The sequence below is a fragment of the Crinia signifera genome, chromosome 5, assembly GCF_055691185.1.
Source record: "Crinia signifera chromosome 5, ASM5569118v1, whole genome shotgun sequence".
NCBI classification, from domain to species: Eukaryota; Metazoa; Chordata; class Amphibia; order Anura; family Myobatrachidae; genus Crinia; species Crinia signifera.
The window spans coordinates 170,790,267-170,815,893 of record NC_139221.1 but is presented as its reverse complement, the minus strand read 5'-3'; the positions used below and the strand labels follow the sequence as shown (position 1 = coordinate 170,815,893).

Genomic DNA, 25,627 nt, shown 5'->3' with positions numbered 1-25,627 from the left:
AATCCTTTCGCTAACAGGCATGGGGGACCTCAAGGAACAACAAGGAGGGTTAGTGTGGAATACCTATGGGGTTAATACATTAGGCCAATGGTGCCAGGAAGGGGTGTTGAAATCATTTTCCCAGCTGCAGGCAGAATTTAGTATTCCTAAGGCAGTTTTTTTTAGATATCTTCAAGTAAGGAGTGCTATGACTGTAGGGGGCAAGTCCACCAGGTGGGAGGTGGTGGAGGCTCCGTGCAAAACCTTCATTAAACAACTAGCGAAGGGTAAGCGCTTGTCTAAAATGTATCATTTTCTACATTCATTTGCTCAATCAGAAGAATTAGGGACTTTACGGGAAAAATGGACCAAGGACATCCCCCAGTTAGATAAAAAAGGCTGGAGGGTGGCCTTGGATGGCCCACGACAAGCAACAAACTTAATGCAGACTCAACAGGTCCAATTTAACATTCTACACAGGACTTATGTAACGCCTGCCAGATTGAAAAAATTTGCTGGGGGTGGGTCTGATAGCTGTCCGAAATGTGGAGAAGGGGATGCCACTCTCGACCATTTGTTGTGGAGCTGCAAGTTGGTTAGTAGGTTTTGGGATGAAATAATTAAAACTCTGGTCTTGATTGGTGTCCCACGAATTGCCTTAAATAAACTGAATTTGGTCCTTGGGATATGGGCGGAAGGGACAATCCCCCGGGAAATGAAGCAGATGGCAAAGAACCTAGCGGCCCTAGCGAAAGTAATAATCGCACGTAGGTGGATGTCCCCTTTGGGACCGCTCCACGGAGAATGGGTTAATTTAGTTAACCAGACTAGTGAACATGAGAAATTTGTGTATGCATCCCGGGGCTCGAGTACTAAGTACCTGGGCATCTGGGGATATTGGAATAGGTCAGCTGACCATAGAGTCAATAACAGTGAGAGGTTGAATGTATAAGCACTGGTTTTTTCGATCAAATTTAAATAATTAGATAATATAGGTGTAGCTGCACGTATGAGGAGATTTCCTCTCTTACACAGAACGAGGTTTAATAAATTTACAAATAAATAGGTTTTAATTTTTTTTTTTTTTTCTTCACTATGTCATCCTATTAGATATCCTTATAGTAGGCACGAGATGTGAAATGGTTGCATATTAGTGCTAGAGGAGACTCTAGTGAAAATTGATGTAGGTAGTATATGCACATGGAGATGTTCTTGACACATTATGATACACTTAGAAATTTTTGATTACAAATCAATAGATAGTTTAACAATTTTGATGGGTTTTTTTTTTTTCTCTTCTTTTGTTTTGTATACAATAAGGTATTTAGGTTTTTTCCTCTCCGGACTGAGGGACTTTATGGGTCTAATATGGTATATTACCCAAAGCATAGGGCTGGGCTTATAGACAGTAGGTTTTAAAGTTAACTGTGGAGTACTGTATATAACAAGTGAAGGAGCCCAATAAGTAGGACTGGTGGGCCTGGTAGGGGCTATCTGAGCTGAGAATGGATCGGGGGGTGGAGAAGGGGCTGCGTGTAATAGGCCAGGGGAAACTGTCATGGACAAAGCTGAGTGGTCCTTCTGGTGGGAGTTTTTGGGAGTTGCGCTGTGAACTTGTCTATGTTTGTTTTGTGTTTTGATACATGAGGTATTGTTTTTTTAATTCATGAACTGTGTAACCTCTGTACTATGTAGGTACCGAAATGTAACTATGTGTATTGTCGTGTTTTATATGGAAAATTAAATAAAAACGCAATAAAAAAAAAAAAAAAGAAACATCAAGAATAAAATACAAAATCATAGTGTTCCGCGCCACTTCCTGAAGAAACACAATTCAGATCCAAGTAAACTAACATTTATTGCCTTGGAACATATAAAAATTGATAACCGTGGAGGGAACAGGGACCAGACTCTAGCAAGGAGAGAGTCATATTGGATCTTCTCCCTTAATTCACAGATTCCTAATGGCCTAAATGAAAACATAGAGATGACAGCATTTCTTTGAAGAGCACACTTCATGGCATAGACCTAGGATTGAGGGGAAAAGCCTTAAATAATATACTAAAATACTACTATAAAAACCCTTATATTGAATACTACTACGATGAATAATGATAAAACTCTTCTTGTACACTGTATGAAACTCTTTTTTGTATACTGTATAAAATCAATATGTCTGTATGAATTAACATCAGATGGATGCTTAAAATTCCACTCATTAAGTATGTATATATATATATATTTTTTTTTTGTAAGAAAGGAAGGGGAAAAAAAAAATAATAATAATTTTATATAAAAACATTTTTTATATGTAAAACTTATATGTTATGATATTTCTGTATTGTGTCCATAATGATTTCTCTATATTCTTTTTCATAAGAGTATAAATTACCAAACATTACGATATTTCCATACTATGTCCAAAATAATTTTTCTACACCCTTTTCCATAAGGGTATAGACTATTAAACAAAATCTGTGATTGTAGATAATCCAAACTAAGGTATAATCATAATTTGAGAACTACTATATATGAAAATGAGGATCTTAGCTCCGATTAAGGGACAATTAGATAAATAGATTTTTTTTAATTATAGCCCCTAATAGTCCGGTACATCAGACAATCATAGAAAAAAAAAAAAAATACATTATAAATATTGAATTATATTTATTTTAAGTATTAACCAATAGCAAGAATGAGGAAGTGATGTCACTCCTCATTCCCTATAAATATAGAACCGGCCCATATAACCTTCATTCTGCTGGCCTTCTCTGGAGAGACCAGATGCAGCATTGGAGGTAAGACCCATTATTAACTTTCTTAATGATCAATTAGAAAACTTGCTGGACAACAAATTGATTGTTATATATTTTAATTCATTTAGTTTTTTTTACCATACCCTGGATGATTGACCTACCATTCACATTATAGGTATGTAACTAGAAATAAAATAGTAGATTCATGGTTATTATACCTATATATTTTTTAAGAATATATTTTTAAAAGTATACGCAAACCTAATATCAAATCATGCATAATTTTTTAATTTAGGTAAAAATAATTTGCGGGAGAGGAGGCCAACTGGATTATTTTTATCCATTAATCTTTTAGGTATGTGATCTAAATAATGTTTTTTTGTATAAAAGAAATTAAAAATTAAAGTAAAATCATGAAATAAAGATTAAAATTAATAAATGTTTTTCCACAGGCATTATATTGCCATCTTTTTAATTGCACAGTAAGAATTGGACATATTAATTAGGTATGTATCACAGCAAAATCATCACTATTATAATATATTCAGATGGATCTTGAAAATTGAAACCCCTATATATGTTTTTTAAGGATATATCAAGCCTTAAACAGATAGAGGCACTGGAGAAAAATAAGGAGTTAATCACTTCACCCAGTCGCTTTAATCTTACACAAAAAGGTATAGAACCCTTAAATATCACTTGTGAAAATAAATACACTTTCTTCTTTCTTCATGTTCACCACCACTCTACCACCTCGTTCTCTTTCTTCTTGTTCTTCTTCATTTTTTATGGACCAGTTGTATAAAAAAATAAAAAAATAAAAACTTTTTACTCTCACTATATGTGGAAAAAAATACCTTATAGATTATGCAATTGTATATTGATACAAAGTTTTATATTTGTAGATTTATGTTTTCCCTGATGAAGTCTCTGTGAGAAGAAACGCGTTGGAAACTGTCTACTCGTTGATTTTACTCAGATAATTCTCTGAAGACCAATAAATAAGTGCTGGGAGATTCCTCTTATGTGCTTCATTGGATACGATTGTGTTATTTGGACATTTACATTATAATTGTTGGCGCCATACCACTATTGGGTAAAAGTGTTGTGGTCTGTTTGTTCCCTACCCCTCAGGGAGCATAGTGGTGAGGCTGCCTGATATCTATTAACTAAGTGTGTTAAACAGGCTATTAGCGCGATTTGGAATCTTGGGGATATATATATATATCTATATATATCTATATATATAGATATAGATATATAGATATAGATATATCTATATAGATATATATATGTATATATATATCTATATCTATATATAACCTTCTACAGGGCGGCACTTCCCAATAAATCACTAAGACAACGGTCTTATTAATGACGTTTCGAGGACTTTAATTTCCTCTTCATCAGAGGAGGAAATTAAAGTCCTCGAAACGTCATTAATAAGACCGTTGTCTTAGTGATTTATTGGGAAGTGCCGCCCTGTGGAAGGTTGTATTTGCTGCCGGGATACTGGCATCTGGCTGGGCACCCTTAAAATATTCGTTTGACAGGGGGTGTGCTGCTCCAATGGCTATATATATATCTATATATAGATATATATCTATCTATATATAGATATACAGTATATACATGAACCGGCTGCGCTATATAAGAAACTGTAAATATATAGATAGCAGGTAGCAAATCTAACAATCTCTGAAAGACAGGCTCTCATATCTCTAAAGAACAACACCAGTAAAGTCATCCGCCCCGCCGATAAGGGCGGGGCTATTGTTTTACAGGATTGGGCCCAATACAACTCTGAAGTAATGAGGCAGCTTGAGGATGTACAGACATATGCCCACTTAAGACAAAATCCAACTACAGCGACAAAAAAACTTGTAGATGATCTCCTGACCATGGGATTAAATGCCAGTTGGATAGACAAAAAGACGTTCTTATATCTTACTGTGGACTTTCCTATTGTACCAATTATTTACATGCTGCCTAAAATCCTCAAACGGCTGGAGGATCCACCTGGGCGGCCTATAATATCCGCAATGGGGTCGGTCCTTCAGCCGCTTGCGATCTATGTGGATCAGTACTTGCAGCCACTTGTTAAACAGGTTTCAAGTTATTTGAGAGACACCAGTGATTTTCTGGAGAAAATCTTGGGAATGGAGGAACTACCCTCTGGAGTGTGGCTATGTACAATGGATGATACATGCAGGCCATAAAAAAACCCCGATTGAGTTTCTCCTAAACTTGGTGTCCCTGATTTTGATAAAAAATTACTTTATGTATAGGGCGGAGTTCTTTGAACAAAAGAATGGAACCGCTATGGGTTCAAATATAGCGCCCTCGTATGCCAACCTGTATATGGCGGCATACGAGATGACCCATATTTATCCCAGATTTGGCTTCGCTCTGCAACGGTATTACAGATTTATCAATGATGTATTTATTTTATGGTCTGGTACTGAATTAGAGTTTGAAGAGATGGTTAAGTATCTAAATGAACTAAATGAGCCAGTTTAATTCACTTTTAAAATTGAATTCCACTCAATTGCGTTCCTTGACGTCAGGATATACAAGGATGGAGCAAAACTGGGGTCCACATTATACAAAAAAGAGACAGATCGTAATACTTTCTTGCACTCAAGGAGACAGCACCCTGTACCGTTGAAGGAGAACATACCCATAACACAGTTCCTCCGGGTATTAAGAAATAATACCTCCGGTACTAATGCAGATGTCCAAATAGAAGAGATGCGGATGCACTTCTTGAATAGGGGGTACTCGCCAGTCAGTGTGGAGTGTTGCCTTGAAAAAGCAAAAAGGAAATACAACGCATCCAAAAATGGTAAATTGGCAAAAACGGTTGAAAACAACAACAGAATGGTGCATGTTAGCACATATGATCATAACTCAAGGGCAGTAAAATTGGTGTACAAGAAACTCTGGACGATCGTGAGTTCAGATCCTGCCTTATCTTTAGACCAAATAGGTCCACCGATGGATGCCTATAGACGCGGACCAAATATCCGGCAGATGCTGATGCGGCCTATGATGCATCCTAAACTGAATACATCCACATGGCTAACTGATGGCAAGAAGGGGTGTTTCAAATGTGCAACATGCACGACATGTTGATCAATGATGACTGGGAATACCTTCCCGCACCCCCACAGTGGACAAAAAATAAGGATTACAAAAAAGTTGTTCTGTGCTATGGACTTCGTGATATAAATCCTTGTATGCCCATGCGGACTCTACTGCACGGGTCTTACTACCAGATGTTTTAAAGAACGTATGGCCAACCACAGGACATCAATTAGGGCTGCATATACAATGGGCAGCTCAGATAAACCTGTTGCAAGACATTTTTTTTTCAATCTGGCCATCAGGTCTCTGCACTAAGGTGTATGCTGATAGACTACGTGCCGAAAAACCCGAGAGGATGAAATCGTGAAATCCAACTTAAAAAGTTGGAATCCAGATGGATTGCTCGTTTAAATACTATGACTTCAAAAGGGTTAAATGAATATAATCATGTAGGTATATTCCTGCAGTAGATAACATATATTTTGATGCCTACACTGCGATTTAATATGATATGAGCAATTGATACGGCAGTATAGCCGGTTAGAATATAGCCACTGGTCTATTTTGATTAATTAATTTTTGTCCCTTTTTTTTATTTTTTTGTTTCTGATCCATGGTGGATTCTATATGACCCACCAATATCATGCTTATACAGGGGCGGATCCAGGATAAAATGACAGGGGGGGCATCATGATAAAAAAGGGTTTGGGTGGGGGAGGGGCGGTGTTAGTGGTGCCAGTGTACATGCTAAGAGAGCGGCAGGAGAGGGTGGGAATGGAATTAAAAATAGGCCCTGGCATTTAAAGTACGCAGGCCCACCATGGCGACAAGTGAAGGATGTAGTTGCCAAAGGCGCGCTCCGGAAAAGGGTGTGTGGCCACTCAATAGGGGGCGTGTCAACACCATATACAACTTCTACACATTATGCAACAAAATACTAGACCCCATTATACTTGCCCCTTACACATGATGCCAAATGGAATGAGCCAAAATTGACATAATGCCACATGGATTGAGCCAAAATTCACATAATGCCACATGGATTGAGCCAAAATTCAAATAATGACACATGGATTGAGTCAAAATTTACATAGTAACACACACGGATTGAGCCAAATTTCACATAATGCCACATGGATTGTGTCAAAATTCACATAATGCCACATGGATTGAGCCAAAATTTACATAATAACACACACGGATTGAGCCAAATTTCACATAATTCCAAATGGATTGTGTCAAAATTCACATAATGCCACACGGATTGAGCCAAATGCATAAAATGCCATACGGATTGAGCCAAAATTCACATAATGCCACATGGATTGAGCCAAAATTCACATAATGCCACACGGATTGAGCCAAAATTCACATAATGCCACACGGATTGGGAAAAAAATTCCCATAATGCCACACGGATTGAGCCAAAATTCCCATAATGCCACATGGATTGAGCCAAAATTCACATAATGCCACATGGATTGAGCCAGAATTCACATAATGCCACACAGATTAAGCCAAAATTCACAATACACTTCATAAACAGGGGCATTGTCCACCAAAGGCTCGCATTAAACATTTACACCATAATGTCCATTACACGTTAAGTTACACGCCATTATGTCCATTATGTGTTATGCCAAACACCATAATGCCTGTTAAAAATTATGCTACATAAGTGCTGCTTCTCTACATGCTCATTGCCAAGGGTTCCATGCTCATTGCCAGAGGTTCCATGCTCGTTGCCATGTGGGATTACATGCTCATTGCCAAGGGGGAATACATGCTCGTGGTAAATGGGGGACAGCCGCCGCCAGGCAGAAGTGATAGCCACTGACAGTGGCAGAGCCTGGCTGTATTCAGAGCACTGCAGGTCCCGGCTATTTGAAATAATACCCCTTTCACACCAGAAAATGCATTCCCAGGTTGGCCCCTTTTACACCAGCCTAGTCCCTGCATTTTCTGGTGTGAGGGGGAGAGAAAACCACCCCTCCCTCCTCATTTAACCGGCTATATCTTCGGAAACAACTGACCCATTTACTTGAGACAAGTATTATATTGAAGAACTTTTGAGTGGGCTTTGAATGATTTTGGTGCAGAGAAACTGGAACGTTTGGTTCCAGAGTAATCTGCCCTCAAAGAACATGAACAGCCATGAAATTACATTTCAAAAATAAAAAAAAATCAGTTTACACGCAATATCTCTGGAACCGATTGACCAATTTGGACCAGCCTGATATCATATTGAAGGTCCAGCGATTTGGAATTGAATGAAATCAACCACAAGCTTCTGTGATGCCAGGGCGGGAACTGGCAGCCGTTGGAACCAGGTGGGGGTCGGAATTGACGGGTCCCATATTATCCTATGGGGAAAAAACGTTACAGGTTTGCCAGGTGATATCTCCGGTTCCCGGGGGGCTAGAGACATGGGGCTGGGCTCGTTGGAAAGCCCTGGTCCTCAGATACAAAATAAATGACAGGGCGGCACGTGCCCGGGTGCCCCCCCCCCCCTGAATCCGCCACTGTTCTTATAGTATTTGTTGTGTTAAGTTTCCTTTCTATGCTGCATATATTGCACATTGAATAACCATGCACGAAGCACTTTAAATAATTAATTTTAATGACATGTTAAGAAGTAGTAACTTGAGGGAGACTTGGGTAATATGCGGCTGTGTGACCTAGATAGTGCGCCGTGCGCTCCAGGACTATGAGCTACTGGAACGCACATGAGCTCCAGCACTGATTATATACATCCGGATATGAGTGGAACGCATGATGCGTACCACCAACCAGATGTCTGTTTAATTCTTAGGTACCTCATCATGAGAAGCTGTTGGAACGCATACAGCTGCTGATGCGGGTCACAGACCGGAAGTCCAGACTCAGAGTTTATGAATTTGGGCTGAAATAAAGTAAGTTTTCACTTTGTGTACTATATTACCATGAAGTTTATTACTTGATCCACCTCCTGTATCCACTGTAGATGATATTACAACATAAAAAAGCACTTAGATATGTGTTTCAGAGTAATTGGTGTAATCAGTGGTGTATATATAGGCAGCATGAAGCATGTGTCAGTACTACATCTCCTGCTTGCTGTGCCTATGATGATGTTACATTTAATGTCTTGACAAAGGCCCCTAAAGGGTTGAAACATCGACCAGAATCTTATGACTCCTAATAAATTATGCTGACTACAAATTGCTGAGTGCCCCTGCTTTTTTTAAAAGCATTTGAAAGTATATATAGATATATATCTATCTATATATAGATATACAGTATAGCATTTGAAAGTATATATAGATATATATCTATCTATATATAGATATACAGTATATACATGAACCTGCTGCGCTATATAAGAAACTGTAAATCTATATAATAAGTTGAAGAATCTGTGTGCGTGTGTGTGTGTGTGCGTGTCCGGCGCATTGCGGACACACCGTGGCACTCAGAGACACCAAATTCAGCAACAAGATACCTCTGGACCCGGTAGTGTGCACCTCGAAGCCGTTTTTGGGAAATTTCACTTAGAAATTTAAAAAACACCAAGTTGTAATTTACCTTTATTGATGTTCTGGGGAAAAGATAGATGATCTGGGAAACCGTTTGCAAAGGAACAACTCCACACCTGATTTCATTGCTGTCATTGAGTATGAATGACACATTCTAACATTATGGTGAAGGCTTTTAACAATTAGGAAATAATTGAGGATATACATAGACCACACAACACACACACATACACATTGTACATGCACACACACAGTACACCACATACGCACACATAGCACACAACACACACATTTATACGTAGAGCACCTCACACACTTACACATTGGACAGATATACACACACACACACACAACACACCACATGCAGTACAATACAAATACATACACACTACAACACACACCCAAAAACAGTACAACACAAACACACAGAACACACACACTTAAACATTGCCAGGATACGCAAAGCACACTACACACACATATATACGTATCACAGATCACAAACTTACACATTTGGCAGATACACACAACACTCACAGTACAACACACACCCACATTCACTACAACACACACCCAAAAACAGTACAATACACAAAACACACACTTAAACATTGCACAGATACACACAGCACACTACACACACACAGATTTATACATAGCACACCTTACGCACTTACACATAGGGCAGATACACACAACACACACACATAACATACCTCTAACAGCACAACACACACACACATTCACCACACACACCCAAAAAACAGTACGACACACAAAACACACACTTAAACATTGCACAGATACACAAAGACACAACAAACACATACTGTATACACATAGCACACCTCACACACTTACGCATTGGACAGATACATACAATACAACACACACAACCACATACACTACAACACACACACAAAAACAGTACAACACACACAAGCACACAGAACACATAAAAAATAATTTGCCGTTTATTTAACCGTCTGTACCGGCAAATAAAAACTGTACCTAATGTACCGTTTCTACTTTGTTCCCCATATCCGTCTCTCCAGTCCTCCAGCCTGTCACTGCGCTCCCCGGCCAGTTGCACTGAGAAATCTTTGTCCTGGCCAATGCACCCATTGATCAATACAAAGTGGGTACACTGCACTCACCCTGTAAGTCAGTTGGATATCAGGCACAGCTCTGCCTTAAGGGTTTCTCAGACTCTTTTGGTTCATAGATAATGTTTGGTCGATGGGCATGAGCGCTGCATGCATTTGTTTGAATGTTATGAGTGTAAGAAGTTGAAAAATAAGACTGAGATGAAGATTTGTCACATTATAGTGTACAATTTACTCAATAAATCGTGAAAAAAATATGTGTACATAGAAGTACAGTACAATCAAGAAATGAAAGTAGGACTAAAAAATTAATTCTGATTCAAACTGATAATTATTTGGATGGTGGTGGGTTGCGAAACAAATCTATAGGTGGAGGGGGTATGGATATTGTGGGCATAATTGGTGTTTGGTACACCTACAGGGGGTCCCCAGTTGATGAGAAATTCTCACTACAGTGTCACCGTAGGGGGATTTCCAATTGGGGTTCAGGTGGTCTTTTAGGGACCCCTTTACAATCCTGTTGGTCTCTTCTCCTGGAGCCTACAGTCTCCCTCAGTGATTGACTATCATTAAGGGAGACTGTAAGCTCAAGGAGAAAAGACCCACAGGATTGTAAAGCATCCCAAAAGACCACCTGGACCCCAGTTGGGAATCCCCCTATGGTGACACTGTGACCGTGACACTGTAGTGAAAATCCCATCAATTGAGGGCCCCCTGTAGGTGTAACAAACACCAATTATGCCCACAATATCCATACCCTCACCTATAGATTTGTTTCACAACCCAACCCATCCAAACAATTATCAGTTTGAATCAGAACTTATTTTTTAATCCTACTTTCATTTCTTGATTGTACTTCTATGTACACTTACATTTTTTCACGATTTATTGAGTAAATTGTACACTTTGTAACATGGCAATTCTTTTTCTCAGTCTTATTCTTCAACTTCTTAAACTCCAAACCTTATCAATGCATCCATTGATGATTGTGATGGCTGGATCAGTGGATTGGCCCGGTGGGTGTAGGGAAGAATTTGGCCCATTGCACCCATTCCCAGTGGTGCATTACAGTGGTGCGGATAGTGTGCATCGCGTCATGACATCATTTGGCCAGGCCCGCGGACCTGCTCCCACACTCAGGGGCTGCCCCACTGTTTGGTAGAGATGCTCGGTGCATGTGCTTTACAGATCCCCAGACCTCAGAGACTGCTGCAGGCAGGTTCGGTGAGGGGAGTGGCAGGGAGCAGTGAATTTTTAATTAATTATGGCACGGTAAGTAACGCCCACCCGGAACCCCACGCACTCAGCGCCTGTAATTACACACCCTAGAAACTGTACCATTGAAAGTATAGAAATTGAGGTGTGGACATGTCCCTTTCTGATTTTGTACCGATTTCTGACCCTCAGAAGGTAGGTGCTAAATGTCAGGAGTGGATGTGGATGTGGGTGCTAAATCTCAGGAGTGGATGTGGAATTCATCAACACATACAAGTTTTCAACTCAGGAGCGTTGTGTTTCAAACAACAACACCACACCTGATTTCATTGCCATCATTGAGTATCAATGCAAACACATTCTAACATTATGGTGGAATCTATAACAAATTACAATCTTAGGTCTTTGTCACAGCATACTGTAAGATGACATTTTTCAGCAATTTTGGAAATAAAGAAACCCCAAGGTTTTCCCGGGCAACGCCGGGCGGGTCAGCTAGTAAATAAATAAATATATAGATAGCACGTATCTGGATAGGACCTCCCAGTACAGGGATTGACTGGGAGGGCCTATACAGATACCTGCTAGATTGCAGGATGGGTTAATTAATTTTTTTTTATTTGCTGCAACCATGCACATTCCTGATAAAGCTAACATACTGCATTGAATTGTAACACAAAAAATAATCATTGAGATTTTTTGGTAATAACATATAGTTTAATATGAATAGCATGTTCAAAAATGCAGGTGACATTCACTGTAATGCACAGCAGGCTGACAAATGAACATGACCACACTGCCATCTTGTGGCCAACTTGAGTATTTGTATGGGGAAAAACTGCTTTTATATATGTTTTTTATTTGTCTACATTTTTCATATTTGACTCATTGCACATGTATGTTATGTATTCACAGCATGCTTTACATAACTTAATTGATGACTTTGAACTGAATTTACAGTTATTGCACTTTTTCCCCCCAGGGGGTGCAGCCTCCCCGCCCAGTGTTCTGGCAGGTCACTTCCCGGTTCATACCAGAAGTTGTCATCAGCAGCCCCGGACGGAGGATGGAGCACCACAGAGGGTCCCCTGATTGTAAGTCACTATTTAAATGTATTTCACTGTTTCACTTATTGTTTGTGTTGGTCCTGATGACAGGCAGATGCCCGTAACGGCATTGACCGTATCACAGTAAAGTTTATCACAGTTTTGTGTATAAGGCCCGGAGTGATGCCTATAATTTATTTGCACATATCTGGTGGAGCCATCCACGGAGGAGGGCACCCAGGCAGAGAAACAGGATTCGGCATGAAAAGCCAGCAGTCGGGATCCCGGCGTTCAAAATCCCGACGCCGGAATCCCGAACGCCGAAATCCCGACAAGGGGGGGGGACGTGGATCGCCCCCCCTTGCGGGCTCGCTACGCTCGCCACACATCGGGCCCGGTGCATCGCTACGCTCGGCACACTAATTTATTCTCCCTCCAAGGGTGTCGTGGACACCCACGGGGGAGAAAGTGTCAGGATTTCGGTGTTCGGGATTCCGGCGTCGGGATTTTGAATGCCGGGATCCCGACAGCCCGGATTTAAACTGCATCCTGAGAAACAAGGTATTGCAGGGAGTGCCGGACATTACACCGCAATATATATATATATATATATATCTATATATATATCTATATATATATATATATATATATATATATATATATAAATGTTCCACCGGCGGCACTCCCAAATAATGGACACACGATCAAAAGCATAGCTTTGCAACGTTTCGATGTCTCTTTATTCACATCGTCATCAGGCAGATACAAACAATAAAACAGCAAGGTTCACCTTATATCCCCTCCCCAAACACAATCACAGGTGAGTTGAGAACGCAATCAAGGATCAGACGCCTAGCGACTGACGTCAGAGGCCATGATGCGTTCCCATGGTAACATATAAACATACATAAAAAACATTACAAAAAGTTAAAATGCAGAAAAGTACATGTCACATATAATAATGATACTTTTTATAACAGATCATTTAAGCTCAATAATTACAAACAAAATATTATAGAAAATATTATAGAAAAGCATGAAGACCCAGGTACTCATTGAGGCCGCATGGGGCTAGTGTATTTAACCTGTGAATCCATCTGGATTCACAGCATAATAATCTAAGTGAGCGGTCACCACCGCGTATGTCAGCGGGAATGTGGTCGATCAAGCAGTACCTTAAAGTAGCCAGGCTATGTCCGGCTTGCAGAAAATGTCTAGAGACCGGTTGATCACTCTGCCCGGTGGTCAAAGCTGTACGGATGGAATAGCGGTGTGCTGCCATGCGCTCCCGCAACGTACGGTCGGTTTTGCCGACATAACTAAGACCACACGGACAGGTGATCATGTAGACAATGTGTGTCGTCGTGCATGTCAACCGGTAGTTGATGGTATATTTTTTACCGCTGTGGGGATGTCTGAATGTGTCACCAGTGACCAATGAGCGACAGGTTATACAGTTAAGACACCTAAAACAACCATTTTTAGCATATAAAAACTGACCTGTTTTAACACCAGATGTTTTGGCGGAGATGTCAGTCTTCATTACCCAGTCACGCACATTTTTCCCTCTAGTGTTCTTATGGGCTAGTTTTAAATCAGGATCAGACCTTACAATTGGCCAAAGTTTTTTGCAGGTATTGCGGATCCCCCCACTAGCAACATTAAAATGGTTGATCCAAGGGAGCTTGGTGTCACAGGATTTTTTGGGTCTACTTTTAAGCAATTCACTACGGGGGGTAGCTAAAGCTTTAGAACGAGCTGCATCCAAAACTTGCTCGCTGTAACCTCTTTGAGAAAACTTTTCACTGAGTAACCCAATCTGAATGACAGCTTCCTCTCGTGTACTGCAAATCCTGCTAGCACGCAGGAATTGCGGGTATGGTAGACCCTCTTTGAGGGGCTTTGGATGGAAGCTTGCAGAATGTAAAATGGTATTTCTATCAGAGGGTTTTTGAAAAAGAGTAGTTTGAATTATACCATCCACCAACTGAACAGCGACATCCAAAAAATTTACCACATTGTGATCAATGGTGTATGACAATTTCAAAGGGCTCTCTGAACAATTATGCATGTTGATAAATGAGATAAACTGCTCACGTGACCCTGTCCATATAATGAACAGGTCATCTATATATCTGACAAAAAATGTAATTTTATCAGATACTTCACAGTCAGAGAAAAAGATGGTTTGTTCAGTCTGCATCATGTATGAGTTAGCGTACGATGGGGCCACTGGGGACCCCATCGCACACCCAGACATCTGCAGAAAGAATTGCCCGTCAAAAAGAAAATAATTGCAAGTAAGGATAAGCTCCAATAACTCACAAATAAAAGGAACACTCGGGCCATTGTATAATGGGTTATCCAATAATAAATCATGGACCGCCCCTATACCAGCCCGGTTGGGAATAACAGTATAGACTATGCCTACATCTATACTGCACAACCAACTGTCACAAGGAATGTCATTTATGGCATTGAGTTTGTTCAAAAAGGATGTCGTGTCAATTAGGTGATGGTTATAATTTACAATGCATGGCTGTAATAAAGTATCAATATAAGTAGCACAAGGTTGAAACAGTGAACCCTGGGCGGCTATAATTGGCCGACCCGGGGGCTGTGACAAACTCTTGTGCACCTTGGGGAGCGTATACAGTAGCGGGACCAAGGGGCAACGTGGAATTAATGCATCCGCCAGTTTTTTATCAATAATGCCCTCCAAAACAGTATAAGAAATTTTATCCTGCAACAACAATTTAAACCTGTCAGTGGGATCATGATCGAGTTTACTGTACACATTGATATCAGACAATTGACGGTAAATCTCTTCTTTATATGCAGATAGATCCTGTACAACGATAGCCCCGCCTTTATCAGCGGGGCATATCGTTATATCAGCAAAAGAAGCAAGAGATTTTAAAGCACTGTATTCACCAGCAGGTAAATTACTCATGGACCGCCCCTTAGGTAACTTAGAAATCACATCATTGGTAACCTGGGTATCAAGCATGCGGGAAAAAGTTTTTATTGAAACATTATTAGAAACAGGCTCAAAGGTTGATTTACGCTGTAACTTACGTAATTGAGGCGGAATAGTTTGAGTATTCACAACAGCAGAATCGTTACTCTTTTTAGCAAAGTGTTCATGCAGTCTAAGTTGGCGGTTTATTCTATATTTCTCCACTTCCCAGTTAAAGGCATTAAACTGGCATGTTGGAACAAAAGACAACCCACGACTTAAAACGCTACTTTCTTCCACTTTGAGCTCACGTTTTGACAGGTTAATTATTGTTGTTTCTTGGGCACCGGGGGTTTGGAGTTTTTGCCCCGACCTCGTCCGGTGCTTTTGGCCACCACGCCTGGTGTATTTTCTCCAGGATCTTGGTGCTGCCTCCGGGTGCGCACACCTAAAGGGACCGAAGTTGTAGAACGGTCAGAGTCGCTGGTGGAAGGCACATCAGACCCAGGACGGTGTCATCTGTCATTGCGGTGAGTACAGAACCGTGCGCGGCCAGCGGGAGGGGGTCTTTGATCGCCTCGCCCTCCATGTACCCACATATAGACCCGGTTCAATTCATAGTCCTGCAGAACTTTGGTCAGTTTTTGCTTCTTAAAAGCCAGCAGTTCCTGTTTATAAGTGTTGATTTGAGTCTGTCATTTAGTACACCAGTCTTGTGAGGTGTCGCTTACAAACGTGTCCTTATGCAGAGTTTCAAAGGTTGTTAGTTTCTCACGGGTTAGCTTCAATTCACGACCCGCCTCCTTGATGACTAAAAGCATAAGGTCGTAACTGCATTTGTTTAACACTGATATCCAACGCTTACAGAAGCTACTGTTGAAACGACCAATCGTAGGACAATTGTGTACTCGGAAGACTTGTGCACCCGACAGATTTTGTCCATTCATCTTGGCTTCCTTCCCCAGAGACTTACCTGGGCTTGGAGTGGATCTCCTTTTAACATGGCAGAAGGTACAGTGGTCATGGACGATGCTATGTTTGATTATGGCAACATGGCTAAGATCACTCAAGGTTGTGCCCTGTCATTCTCGGAATCAGAGGCGGACAACATCTTATTTGGTGATTTATTACAGGATGAACCCAAATCACTTGAACTGTGTTACCGTGACTGGGTTCGTCTTAAGCAGCGTGAGGTTGATTTCCATCTGCATGGAGTGACGTTAAGCGACTACTACAAACGCAAAATCATCCCTAGAGGCTTCCGAGTACACAATTGCCCTACGATTGGTCGTTTTAACAGTAGCTTCTGTAAGCGTTGGATATCAGTGTTAAACAAATGCAGTTACGACCTTATGCTTTTAGTCATCGAGGAGGCGGGTCGTGAATTGAAGCTAACCCGTGAGAAACTAACAACCTTTGAAACTCTGCATAAGGACACGTTTGTAAGCGACACCTCACAAGACTGGTGTACTAAATTACAGACTCAAATCAACACTTATAAACAGGAACTTCTGGCTTTTACGAAGCAAAAACTGACCAAAGTTCTGCAGGACTATGAATTGAACCGGGTCTATATGTGGGTACATGGAGGGCGAGGCGATCAAAGACCCCCTCCCGCTGGCCGCGCACGGTTCCATACTCACGGCAATGACAGACGACACCGTCCTGGGTCTGATGCGCCTTCCACCAGCGACTCTGACCGTTCTACAACTTCGGTCCCTTTAGGTGTGCGCACCCGGAGGCAGCACCAAGATCCTGGAGAAAATACACCAGGCGTGGTGGCCAAAAGCACCGGACGAGGTCGGGGCAAAAACTCCAAACCCCCGGTGCCCAAGAAACAACAATAATTAACCTGTCAAAACGTGAGCTCAAAGTGGAAGAAAGTAGCGTTTTAAGTCGTGGGTTGTCTTTTGTTCCAACATGCCAGTTTAATGCCTTTAACTGGGAAGTGGAGAAATATAGACTTAACCGCCAACTTAGACTGCATGAACACTTTGCTAAAAAGAGTAACGATTCTGCTGTTGTGAATACTCAAACTATTCCGCCTCAATTACGTAAGTTACAGCGTAAATCAACCTTTGAGCCTGTTTCTAATAATGTTTCAATAAAAACGTTTTCCCGCATGCTTGATACCCAGGTTACCAATGATGTGATTTCTAAGTTACCTAAGGGGCGGTCCATGAGTAATTTACCTGCTGGTGAATACAGTGCTTTAAAATCTCTTGCTTCTTTTGCTGATATAACGATACGCCCCGCTGATAAAGGCGGGGCTATCGTTGTACAGGATCTATCTGCATACAAAGAAGAGATTTACCGTCAATTGTCTGATATCAATGTGTACAGTAAACTCGATCATGATCCCACTGACAGGTTTAAATTGTTGTTGCAGGATACAATTTCTTATGCTGTTTTGGAGGGCATTATTGATAAAAAACTGGCGGATGCATTAATTCCACGTTGCCCCTTGGTCCCGCTATTGTATACGCTCCCCAAGATGCACAAGAGTTTGTCACAGCCCCCGGGTCGGCCAATTATAGCCGCCCGGGGTTCACTGTTTCAACCTTGTGCTACTTATATTGATACTTTATTACAGCCATGCATTGTAAATTATAACCATCACCTAATTGACACGACATCCTTTTTGAACAAACTCAATGCCATAAATGACATTCCTTGTGACAGTTGGTTGTGCAGTATAGATGTAGGCAGCCTCTATACTGTTATTCCCAACCGGGCTGGTATAGGGGCGGTCCATGATTTATTATTGGATAACCCATTATACAATGGCCCGAGTGTTCCTTTTATTTGTGAGTTATTGGAGCTTATCCTTACTTGCAATTATTTTCTTTTTGACGGGCAATTCTTTCTGCAGATGTCTGGGTGTGCGATGGGGTCCCCAGTGGGATGATGCCCCCATACATGATGGAGACTGAACAAACCATCTTTTTCTCTGACCGTGAAGTATCTGATAAAATTAAATTTTTTGTCAGATATATAGATGACCTGTTCATTATATGGACAGGGTCACGTGAGCAGTTTATCTCATTTATCAACATGCATAATTGTTCAGAGAGCCCTTTGAAATTGTCATACACCATTGATCACAATGTGGTCAATTTTTTGGATGTCGCTGTTCAGTTGGTGGATGGTATAATTCAAACTACTCTTTTTCAAAAACCCTCTGATAGAAATACCATTTTACATTCTGCAAGCTTCCATCCAAAGCCCCTCAAAGAGGGTCTACCATACTCGCAATTCCTGCGTGCTAGCAGGATTTGCAGTACACGAGAGGAAGCTGTCATTCAGATTGGGTTACTCAGTGAAAAGTTTTCTCAAAGAGGTTACAGCAAGCAAGTTTTGGATGCAGCTCGTTCTAAAGCTTTAGCTACCCCCCGTAGTGAATTGCTTAAAAGTAGACCCAAAAAATCCTGTGACAACAAGCTCCCTTGGATCAACCATTTTAATGTTGCTAGTGGGGGGATCCGCAATACCTGCAAAAAACTTTGGCCAATTGTAAGGTCTGATCCTGATTTAAAACTAGCCCATAAGAACATTATGCCCAGCTACACTAGAGGGAAAAATGTGCGTGACTGGGTAATGAAGACTGACATCTCCGCCAAAACATCTGGTGTTAAAACTGGTCAGTTTTTATATGCTAAAAATGGTTGTTTTAGGTGTCTTAACTGTATAACCTGTCGCTCATTGGTCACTGGTGACACATTCAGACATCCCCACAGCGGTAAAAAATATACCATCAACTACCGGTTGACATGCACGACGACACACGTTGTCTACATGATCACGTGTCCGTGTGGTCTTAGTTATGTCGGCAAAACCGACCGTACGTTGCGGGAGTGCATGGCAGCACACCGCTATTCCATCCGTACAGCTTTGACCACCGGGCAGAGTGATCAACCGGTCTCTAGACATTTTCTGCAAGCCGGACATAGCCTGGCTACTTTAAGGTACTGCTTGATCGACCACATTCCCGCTGACATACGCGGTGGTGACCGCTCACTTAGATTATTACGCTGTGAATCCAGATGGATTCACAGGTTAAATACACTAGCCCCACGCGGCCTCAATGAGTACGTGGGTCTTCATGCTTTTCTATAATATTTTCTATAATATTTTGTTTGTAATTATTGAGCTTAAATGATCTGTTATAAAAAGTATCATTATTATATGTGACATGTACTTTTCTGCATTTTAACTTTTTGTAATGTTTTTTATGTATGTTTATATGTTACCATGGGAACGCATCACGGCCTCTGACGTCAGTCGCTAGGCGTCTGATCCTTGATTGCGTTCTCAACTCACCTGTGATTGTGTTTGGGGAGGGGATATAAGGTGAACCTTGCTGTTTTATTGTTTGTATCTGCCTGATGACGATGTAAATAAAGAGACATCGAAACGTTGCAAAGCTATGCTTTTGATCGTGTGTCCATTATTTGGGAGTGCCGCCGGTGGAACATTTGTATGCTGGATGTCCTCACGGGATCTCTAGGTCAGAAGGCACCCTTTTATTGCACTTAACGGAGTGCTGTCCTCAAGGTCTTCTATATATATATAGATATATACACACACATACCACATACACAATATAGTTCCAATAATTTTGTGACTCAAAGATCTCCAAATACCTTATCACAGTAGTACTGGTTGGAATCGTCTGTTGAGTTTCCTTTCTTGACGGTATCATAGGTTTCTAGAAACTTCTTATCCACACCCTCAAGTGGATGAGATAAAGAAGAGTGACTTGACAACCCACAGGGAGAACTAGGATATGAACCTTGTTGGGGTAAACTATTTTCGTTTGGACTGCGTTCCAATAAGTTCCTAAAAGAAAAACAAAAATACTTATTATATGTGTATATGTATCCTGATGTTGGGGAGGCAGTCCTTTAAACATTTATGTTTGAGTAAACTACTCTTTAAACCTACTGAATGTCTCAAAGTGCCCTCTGATTCGCTGCACAAATATTGAGAGTAAATTAATCTAAGGGAACCGTGAGCAAGATACAGGCTATATATTTACAATGTACATGTAGTGCAGGTGTTCTCAAACTATTTTTCTCTGGGACCTTGTAAGACAATAAAAAAAATATTACAGGACCCCAGCAAGTTACTGCAGAATGGCATGTATGGTCAGCAGACACAGTAGCATTGCAAAGTCACAAAACAAGTGAAGTGACCGCTAATGCGATGGGGAGGCAGTGGGTAATCAGAGATGGTAGAGGATGACAATCAGTTTTTCCTTGTTTCCTCTCTCCACAGACACATACCAAAAAACTGGGGGTCCCGATGTGCTGTGGGTGGAAGGCCGTAACCCACAGGGACAGTGTACACCGTCCCCGGCTCCACAACTCCACTCCATCGGACAGCGGACACTAGCAGGTGGGGAATGCGATCGGCTGGTGATACAAGCATACCAGTAAAAGTTACTTGCGTGAGAGTAGGACCGGAGCTCATAGATAGCATGTCAGCCATGTTGGTACACCCAAGTGAAGCCTTGCTGTGTACACCCCCTGCTGGTGGCCACTGCGCAGGCGCAACAAGTTGAAAAGCCCTATCTTTATAATGGGGCATGTTTCACTAAAAAAAAAAAAAAAATTATCTGGAAAACCATAACTCCAAAAGGCACAAAAAAAACCAATATATATATCTAATAAAACAAACCCCAAGTCTTAAGTCTTCCTCTACCCTGAGTTATGCCTACCCAAAATTCCCCTCATATACTTTCATTATAAAAGGTGTCAAAAAGCCACTTCTGAAGTGGTAGAAAAAAACTGACAGTTGGAAGTTTAGATTGCTCCCAATTGCTCATTTTTTATATTTTGCCCTGAAACTTGGCATGCAGCAGCGGTTGACGTCCTTGCCAAATTTCAGCTCAGTACGTCCAGTCACTTTTGAGGTGTAGTCCCTCAAACACCATGCCCCCATCTGAAAAGTTCCCTATGGGAAAACTCAGTTTGTTCGATTCAGCCATAATATAAGGACATGACTGAGCCCTTATATATATATATATATATATATATATATATATATATATATATATATATATATATATATATATATATATATATATATATATATATATATATGTAGAAAATACCCTTTCAATGCGCTATAAGAAGAGTATGGGCAGCAACTAAGTAAGTCCCCCCTGTTAGTGGGGGAGAAAGGGGAAAATGGCAGACAATATACAAAGTATCTATAAAATAACTTTCAGTACAGACCTATGTAATTATTCAGTCTCTAGTAAGTGTTAATAATTATATCTATTTCCACCACCTAGACGGTTACCCCTGAGGAAGTCGTTTTAACGACGAAACGCGTTGGGTTTTGTGCATGTTGACCGTTATAGAAACCTTGACTCCACACAGATGAAAAATTTGCTTTATTATTATATTTTATCCATTTTATATATTAAATCTGTTGTATTGTGACCACATTGTCACCATTTGTTCTATTGGTGGTGGATATATTTTAGGAGGGCGCACTTTGTATATTGTCTGCCATATATATATATATATATATATATATATATATATATATATAAAAAATATGAAGCCAGCACATCCATAGCAAATGTAACAAAATATTTAATGTAGAAAAAAGTTCAATATAGAATAAAGTCCAAAGGAGGGACACACCAAGCATGATGCGAATTCAGCATATCGTTCAAGTGATACATATTACCAAAAATAGTGGCAGAATATCAGCATGGTGGTCCAACCAGAGAGTCACTGATGCCCAAAGGACAAGCTGAGCCTGGGTCTGAGCGGAGAAAGCTGCTGGGTGATCCTCCCAGGAAGAGGAAGACTGCTCGTGAGCAGTCTTCCTCTTCCTGGGAGGATCACCCAGCAGCTTTCTCCGCTCAGACCCAGGCTCAGCTTGTCCTAGAGATCTGAGAGAAAAGTCCGTGGGGATAAGAGATACCCAAGTCCTGGATGCTATATACCTGTAAACACGCTCATTAAAAGTGGTTGGAATCCACTAACAACGGTACACTTGTACACTATTGGGGTGATCACTCACTAAAGGTGAAGGGATCTACATTAAACCTAAACCTACTACACCAGAAGGCGCCCTTCTCACCTTTTTTTTCCTAGATTTCTGCATAAAGGTTCCCTGGAACAGGAACCAATAGGAGAGGAGCTGCCACTCTTAGAAGAAAGAGAGGATTGGTGTATAAAGGGGGAGAACTTACACATCGTGTGATCAAGAGGACAGAAATATTCTTGATCGGGAGAATTCACTCGGCGCTTGTACCACCCTCTTTTCCCAATATATATATATATATATATATATATATATATATATATATATATATATATATATATATAAGAGCACTTACCCCCCTTCTTGTGAGAGTGAGGATGGAACCGGCACACGGACTTTGTAGGTGAAGAAAAGTTGGTTTATTGCACATACATCACTTGCACAAACAGACAGCTGTTTCCTGACAGCTGTTTCAACTACTTCATAGTAGTTTTCATCAGAGGTGAAGCAGTATACAGGAGAGCCGTTTAAATAGCACAATATTGCTCCAAAAACATGAGAGAGAGGCCAGTCAGACCTCCAATGACGCCCCACTAGCATCACTTACAGTGAGTGACAGCGGGAGGCTAGGATGGGGGTGCGGCTCCATGGTGACTCATCAGGGCTTCCCCGGCGCGTCAGAGCTGGGCTGGCACCGGGGGTGTCCTACGTACAGTGACGGGCTTCATAGCGGCTGTCAGTATGCGTACAGCCGCGTTGCTGGAGAAAACATCACGCACGGTAATCAAAGGGCAGTGTGTGAGTGGTGTACATGCATTCGGGGCATCTAGCAGATAACGTCAATGAGGGAGTCAGTGAACTGATGCCGTGAGCATATACAACAGTCACGGGCATCACTGGATCATGTGTGAGAATTTCTGCAGATGCTGGGTACATGTGTAGTGATTACATTGGGGGTCTGATAGTCCTTACAATAAATGCATAAAAACTGCATAAAAAATGCACAAAGAAAGTAAACACTGTGAAGTGTCAACACTGACATATCTGTAGCGGTCTACACAGGCAATATCTAGCATATTCAGAAGCCTACAGTAACACAGCCTTTTAAATATATAAGCCAGCAGAATCACCGCTTGGTCTAGCAGTCATTTTATATCAACAAGGTCCTCCCAGTCTACACACAGCCTTGTCGACTATGGGTAATAACGGACAGATTCTGCAATTATGTGGCGGTTAAACAATATAGCTTCTGTAAGAGCATAGAAAAAGTACATTTATGCACACAGCGGTGCAAGAGGCAGACACAGTAGAGAGAATCAGATCAGTCAGTAACTGGTGGCAAGAACATGCACGGCCGCATGCCATCACATATAAGCACCTGGACATACGGAGGTGCCTCAGGCAAAACATTCATGCACGGCGGCATGCATTTGGTATATGTTTCTCTGGACACACGGCGGTGTCGAAAATATGTACAGACCTGCCATAGAACACATACATATGTTCAAAGCAAAATGGTTGTCTATAGGAAGACACCCATTTTAAAATCTTCATTTAAGCCCTGTGGGGCTAGATATTTTAACCTGAAGATCCATGAGAGTTCCCTCTGTAGGAGGATTCTCTCCCTGTCGCCACCATATTTCAAGGGTGGAACATGGTCCAGTATAGTACATTTCAAATCAATGATTCTGTGTTGTAGTTCCATAAAGTGTCTTGTGACAGGCAGGTTCTTTAGGTCACTCTGGATGGTGTTTATCGTATTTATCGTTTCTCTGCTGGAATCAATAGAGTGCGCAGGCTGAGATTACTAACATCGAAGACCGATGTTGGTTGAATCTTTCTTTAAAGGTGCAGGTAGTCTTACCCACATACAACATGTGGCATGGGCACTGTAGGGCATATATGATGAATCTACTATTACAGTCAAGGTGGTATTTGATATTGAAGGTTTCACCATTGAGGGGATTGGTGAATCTTGAGCCTGTCAGCAGGAATTGGCAATTTACACACGCCCCACATTTGAATGTGCCTTTTTTCAGTTTTAGCCAGGTGTGTTTGGAAGTAATGTTCGGATTAGGCTTCGTCTTTACAAGTAGGTCCCTCAAGTTTGGGCCTCTGCGATATGCAAACCTTGGAGGTGCTGTGATTTCTTTGGAGAGTATTGGGTCACTGGTCAAAAGGTGCCAGTGTTCATTCATCTTGTCACGAATGTGTCTGAAAGCCACTGTATACGTACTCACAAAGTTTAATCTGTTGTCACCCACTGTCATGTCTGCACTTTTAGGTTGGAGGAGGTTGTCCCTATTGAGTTCCATCACTTTCTTAATGGCCATCTCCACCTCGTGTCTGTCATAACCTCTTTCGAGAATTTTTTCTTTCATTGTGTCAATAGCTATTTTAGTAGTTACAGGGTCTGATGTAATCCTGATTACTCTTAGCAGCTGGGAGTACGGTAGCCCACGTTTCAGAGGCTCCGGATGAAAGCTGGATGCCGCAAGCAGGGTGTTTTTGTCCGATTCTTTAGTGTAGATTTTGGTAGACAGATGTCCCATTTCAATCATCACCGTTACATCTAAATAGTTGATGAATTTTTCACTAAAATTAATAGTGAACCTGATGGTGCCAGGTATTGCATTGAGCTCATCAAAGAATTTCAATAGTCTCTCCTCACCCCCTGTCCAAATTAAAAACAGATCATCAATATAGCGGACATATAATGCGATGTCATCACTATACAGAACATTCCCACATACAGTATGTGTGCCTCCTCGTATGCCGCTATGACAAGATTCGCATAAGCCGATGCCATGTTGGATCCCATGGCGGTACCCTGGTGCTGTAGGAAGAATCTGCCCTCAAATAGGAAATAATTCTTAGTTAAGATGGTTTCCATGAGAGTCAACACATATTCAACAGGGACACATATTCATAGACGCTGCTGTTGTGTAGGGCCTCACGG

General features: G+C 41.1%; 1 protein-coding gene across 5 annotated transcripts in view; it reads right to left on the bottom strand.

Annotated features, from left to right (window-relative positions):
• The window catches only part of PTPN3 (protein tyrosine phosphatase non-receptor type 3), a 524,536-nt gene that overhangs the window by 173,574 nt on the left and 325,335 nt on the right, over nucleotides 1-25,627 (bottom strand). For all 5 annotated transcript variants that reach the window (XM_083188292.1, XM_083188290.1, XM_083188291.1 and 2 more), the window contains one exon: nucleotides 20,307-20,502. In XM_083188292.1, coding sequence (XP_083044418.1) covers nucleotides 20,307-20,502 — 196 coding nt within the window. The remainder of the gene's footprint in view (nucleotides 1-20,306; nucleotides 20,503-25,627) is intronic.